The 6000-nt window shown below is 40.0% G+C and overlaps 1 protein-coding gene across 1 annotated transcript in view; it reads right to left on the bottom strand.

The window, feature by feature from the left end:
• LOC101849441 (actin-related protein 8) overlaps positions 1-6000 on the bottom strand; it is a 29215-nt gene that overhangs the window by 4325 nt on the left and 18890 nt on the right. The window contains exons 10-12 of the mRNA XM_005093309.2: positions 3583-3727; positions 1721-1837; positions 799-962 (exon numbers count right to left, since the gene is read on the bottom strand). Of these exons, the coding sequence (XP_005093366.1) occupies positions 799-962; positions 1721-1837; positions 3583-3727 (426 nt within the window). The remainder of the gene's footprint in view (positions 1-798; positions 963-1720; positions 1838-3582; positions 3728-6000) is intronic.

Below are 6000 nucleotides of genomic sequence, written 5' to 3'. Positions count from 1 at the left end.
AGTGTATTTTTAAAAAAAATCAATAATCCCCCCATTCCCGAGTCCTATACTTCACAGCGCTCAGACTTAGCATGAACTTTGGTGACCTCAACCATCGCCGATACTCACGATGTGATGAAAAGGCACAGGTTCAATGACCGGTCACGACGGCGAGCCCGATAAGAAGCTTTCTTCTTTCTGTTTTTTTCACAAGTGACAGCACATACAGGACAAATGAATTATTTTCACGGTGACACAGTGTATGTAATGCGGAACCTGCATGTTACAAATGTGGCGCTATCAGACTACTATAGGCCCTACCGGCAAATTTCTTGGTGGTAGCGAAAGTGGATCTTGATTTTCCCGATTGAGCTTCGGTATCGCACATACAGTTCCACTTGTTCCCGCTATAACCGCCTGTGCGCGTGTAACGTACTCTCAGGCCGGGAAAGGCAGAATGAATTACATTATATGACAATTGCAACCGGCAAAATTGAACTCAAGGACGTTATCGGATTTGGTTTTCCTATATTCGAGAACTTGTATTTTCCCGCGTCTTTCACGGGCAATTTACAGATATCTTCAAATTCCCGTTGCATTCCGGGTCTCAGCGATTTTTTTCAAATTCTTGGGTAATTCCAGGGGCCTGGCAGTCACTCTGTGCACGTGTTCCTGTCCGATCTGGCAAAATTCAAGATTTTTCCTTGAATGCAAATTCAAGGAGTTTTCAAGGACTCCTTGAATTCAAGGAGGCCGCGGGAACCCTGGATTAATGAAGTGTTCTAACACTAAGAAGAGATTGCCCTTGCAGTTATTCACCTTTGGCTTTGTAATGATATCCATGGTCTCCAGCTGGAGCCTCATTTGAGCTGGCATTGACTGCCACACTTGGTACTGCAGCCAAGTCATGGCCCCTTCAAACTGAAGGCCGCCACCGACCACTAGGATGCAACTGTATAGTTTACGACGCAGTTCTTCAGAGTCTGAAAGAAAGACACGTGATTGGGATAGAAATATGTTTGCACAACACAAGGTTGCCCTTCTACCTGCATATTCTAGTACCGTAAACAAGAAGAAAAAAATGAGTAATCTGGCTTAAATATATATGCAAAGCAAATGTATGGTAACGGATAATCTGTTTCCTCAGGGTGTCAGGAAAAGTGGTTACAGTCCAAGGATAAATGTAATGTAAACAAAGGCACGATGAAAGTTGTCTCGTCAGGTTTGTCATTGACAAGTTAAGAAAAAACAAGGGAGGGGTAGATAGTTATTGGCTGTGAGCTTGAATCCTGCGAAAACAAAAGACACTGAAAGAACAGCAGAATGCATTAAAAAAACTATAATCATGACCAACAATACAAAACTGCAGGGATTTTATTAGCACTTTGTCAAACTAATATTTGCCTTGCTCCAGGCTTCTGTGCAACTAATGTTTTTCTAATGGCAAAACCAAATTCATCATGATGAGACTGTCCTGGCAACATTAATAGTAAAATAGTTACACATTATTTTTCGTGAAAAGCAGTACGAAAAAGAAAGGAAAATGAAAGAAGGAAGCAGAATTAATTATTGATACAGGGTGTCGCCTCTTAAAAAAAGGAGCCACCTAAAAGCCAATAACTCAGTCATACTTGCATCAATTTCAATAAAACTTTGAACAAATAAAATCCAACAAAAGGTACGTCAAAATCGATCCACATGTTCGAGAAGTAAAAATCAATCTAAAAAATTTCAACCTTACCACATTTCTCAATGCAGTGAATGATAGCTTCATCAACACCCATCAAGTGCAGATCACTTTCATCATCCATGTCTTCATCCTCTTCATCTTCCACTCGCCGATTTGATTTGGCATTTTCTGAGGACAGTCAAATGTTGCACTTACTCTTCTTGCAGCCCTCTTTGTCAAACTGCTACAGTAGAACTCGGATTCAACGAAGTTGTCGGGCCTGCCCTTCAATTTCGTTGAATCTGAGTGTTTGTTATTTCAAATATAAGGTTTTTGTGTAGATAATTACAGGCACAAAGCAAGTAATGTATAATGTATTCGACTTTCTCAATCAAAAGTAGTTTGGTTTCAAACTAGAGGCATTTTCGTTTCTTTGATACCAAAGAAATGCTGGAAAATACTCTGAACTCTACCAAGCACTCTGTGCAAAAGGGCCAATTTGTTCAAATTCACGACTGTGTTATGTATCATCTATAACGTATTGTTTGCCAAAAATAACAAGTTATATTGCTATGTAGAGCCTAGCATACGGTAACGTTTGATTCCACAGTCCAGTATGCAATTCATTACGTAGATCTAAGTCAAGGTTAGCTTGTCACTGTAATATTGATCAGCAGCCAGGGAAAAAAAATAACTGTAAGTCGCATTTGTATCTCTTTCTGATGTTCCAAGCCCGGACCGTTTGTATTCCCTCCCCCCAGACACATGCACACACAGTCACACATGTGCTGGCCGCCCTTCCGACCCCGACACACACTAAGACATGGGTGCGTAATAACAACATTTGTGTTGGTATGAAAGGAAGCGTCGGTTTGGTTACATAGAGCAGTTCACCCTACAGGCGACTTCGTTGAATCCGAGTTATTTTTACTAATCTTTAAGAATAAAATAATTGGGGAATCCAACTCCTTTCGTTGAAACCGAGTTCCACTGTATCTGTTTATATTATTCACAGATCATTGGTTCCACCTATGATTTAAGGATTAACCATTTCAAAATACAAAATTTAAATAAAGTTGGAATGTTCTTTAAAAGTTTTAGTTTGTATCAATACCTGAGAGAGAGAGAACCACAGTTTAGTCACACCAAGTCAGCAGCTAAGTACTAAAACCCTAAAACCACTTATAAATCATCATCATCAAGTGCCAAATCTGCAACTGACATTGGCAATCATGATTCTCCATTCACTCTTTCGCTTGGATACTCTAACAAAAGTTTCATAATTCTGATCTTTCCCCATCACCCATCTGTTTAGGTTGTCAAAATAGGTTGCTTTGGGTCTACCCATGCCTCGTTTGCCTTCAATTTATAAATTTATAAATAGACGTTAAAAAAAAACATTGTAAAGAATTTAGCAACACACATATCATAAATTATTTCAGGATATACATAGCTTGTTTACCAAAAGTTCAGTCTGAAGACAATGCATGTTGTGAGGCAGTGTAAAACTAAGCAACTCATTTTAAAACTAGATCACACTTGTCCAATTTGATGTCATGATCCTGCACTCATTTTTTTTCCTTCTCCCTCTGCTGCTTTTCTGAACCTTTATTTCACCCCTCCCCCTTCCCCTTCACAGATAAAAAGAGAAAAAAAGAAAACTCTTATCCCATATCCACATCCTCTTCTTGCTTCTTGTCCTAGCCCCTTGGCTCCCTTTGCAACCTACCTACTGCTTTTTGCTTTTCTTCCAACAGTTTTCGAGGTTTTCTGTAATCCTTGATCTTTTCATTAAACAAGTTCACTCAGCAGATACATGTTCATACTAAGATGTTATTGTTATGAGTAAAATAAAAAAAGTTATCCACAAACTCTGTTTATGGGTTTTGAAATGCTTTTAAACTGAAGCCAATATTCTTGTTGAGTCTATGGACCTGAGGTGGACATAACATCAGGAACATCGTTTGAGTCTTCATCCAAAGGTCCATTTGTCAGATCATCCAGCTGGCTCAGGTTCTGCTCTGAAGTTTCTCGGGACATTTCTGATTCATCCTTCTTTGAGCCTGCCAGCCTTCCAGCCTGAGGAAAGTTCCACCTCAGATAATATGGCATGAACTCAAAGTAACAGACGCTACTTTATGACAAGATACAAATCAAGACAACTGCAAGTTAACATTGAGAAGGACCATATCGATACAACTAGGTAGCGTAACACGGCCTCCCAGGCACTTGCGGCCTTCCGACCCACGGCGTCCGAAATTCCGTCTCAGCGATCTTTTAGTTAGTCCGGGCCCCCCGCGGTAGGCCATAAATTAGCGGCAGGTGACCTGCAATTTCACGCGTCAAGTCGGGGATTGACCGGGGTCAACTCGTGCACAGCGCTGTCCTATCTTGTCCTTATCAGAACGCGTTTCTTCCCCTAATTTCATGAGCCGTAAAATGATGCTCACTCTACCCCTAGAATCTATTTCTTCACCAATTCCGCTTCGTCTACGTCTTCTTGATATCTTGTGAAAGTTTCAACAGTTTTCATTGATTCGTTTGGGAATAATAACAGTTTTAAATTGTGAGTGTTAAGTGATTGGAAGCGCCGATAATAATGTTATCTCTTCAAATTTAATTACAAATCATTCAAGAATGGAACGATGGTCTTTATTTCTGTTTGCGCGGTGTGATAGCCATCAAATCATATTTTCTAATGATGTGAATTTTGTTTTTCCAGCACTTTGCAGTGACTGGCTATCAGTTAGTGAATTGTGTTCCTAAGTAAAAATCGTTAAACTGCAATGGGCCAGTCACACATATGAGAGGCATAGAGTCTCTGAATGGACTTTGTCGGGTGTGTTGGTGTTTAAATTTAACTGTCAAACAAAAAAAGTGCAGAAAGCCCCGATTATGTAAGACAATGGCAGGAGATATTCTCTTGATTTATGGGATTGATGTGAGGGACGAAAATGAACAGTCGTATTCCGCTAACATTTGTGTCAAGTGTTTTACCGCGATTTCAACTATCAAAGGGAGATAGGGTGTTACGTCACGTCAATTTATGCCGCAAAAAAGCAGTTGACACTAGTAGGAACACGTGGTGTGCGTTTGACAATAGCAGAAATATGAATTCCTTCTCCGTTTTGTCGGTACCGCTTAGGTGGCTGCATACAAAGATCAATTTCAAGCTAACAACGTAAAACACCCCAAACATACCTCCCTCCATCCCCATGTATGCAAGGAACTAACAAACACAATTTGTACAGAAACAAGAAAATACTCCGTCAAAACTGCAAAAATTGAGGAGGCAAAAGGAATGGAAGCAATATTCAATCTTCTCAATGAAAGATTTAGCCATGTTCACACTGCAATATCAAATTTCAAACCAGTCGAACGATTTTCACTTCCACAAATCTTCTTAGCAATCGACAATTACATGTCCGCATTCAGACGCTATTTCCCCGCAAAGTTATCCCAAAGCCACACATATCATAACAACACTGTATTCCACACATACAACAACACATGTTTGCTCTCGGGCTTTTAGGAGAACAGGACACAGAAAGCAGTCACCAAGTGATCTCAAAACTGGAAGCCAGAGTATGAAGGATCCCAAACCAGATAGACATAATGCGTTTTATTTTTGTGTCGCATCTCCTGCAAATAGCTCCCTCATTGCGTGCTGCTGGATATGTTTAGAAAGAAAAATTGTATAAATGTATACTTTTATTCTGTACATGTTCATTTCGTGAAAAGAAATCGGTGCTGTATATTGAAGATACGTCAGTATATCATTATTCAGGAGGATACACAATCCATTGGATACAAAAAGTCATGAATGCAGGGAAGCGTTTTGGCTATCATGCTCATGACAAGTTCCATGTTCGTGCTGGAAACAAAATTTTGAGTGAGTCAATTTCTAAACACATTTTCCTGTCTTACGTGGCAGTTTTGTAAATATTTATCGTTAGGCTTATAAGTTATTAGCCATTCAATATGTGTTTGTTGTTTTGACTAACTATAAATAGACATACATTTTAAGAGCAGCTAACTCAAAAACGTGAGCAGCCATGGTATTGCTATTTCGTACCAATAAAGAGGTTTAGTTGCTTTCTCTAAAGAACAAACTTGTGTTCACGTATGATATTTTTTTTGTGTGTAAGACGATAAAACATGTGTTGAAAAATTCATTTCACCGGCTACCGACGCAGGTAGCGGGAGGGCGGGTTAGTGACCTCTGGGTGACCGGCCCGCCGTGACCCGGTCACTCCATCGCCGATCCAACTAAAAGAGCGCTGTCTGTACGCCGTGGACCGCTTGGTATCTGTAAAATCGGGGTAATTCCGATCGCTGTTTCTTTGTGATTT

The sequence above is a fragment of the Aplysia californica genome, unplaced genomic scaffold (genome assembly GCF_000002075.1).
Source record: "Aplysia californica isolate F4 #8 unplaced genomic scaffold, AplCal3.0 scaffold00061, whole genome shotgun sequence".
Taxonomy (NCBI): Eukaryota; Metazoa; Mollusca; class Gastropoda; order Aplysiida; family Aplysiidae; genus Aplysia; species Aplysia californica.
The sequence above is the reverse complement of the archived record's forward strand: the minus strand, read 5'-3'. Positions and strand labels throughout refer to the sequence as shown.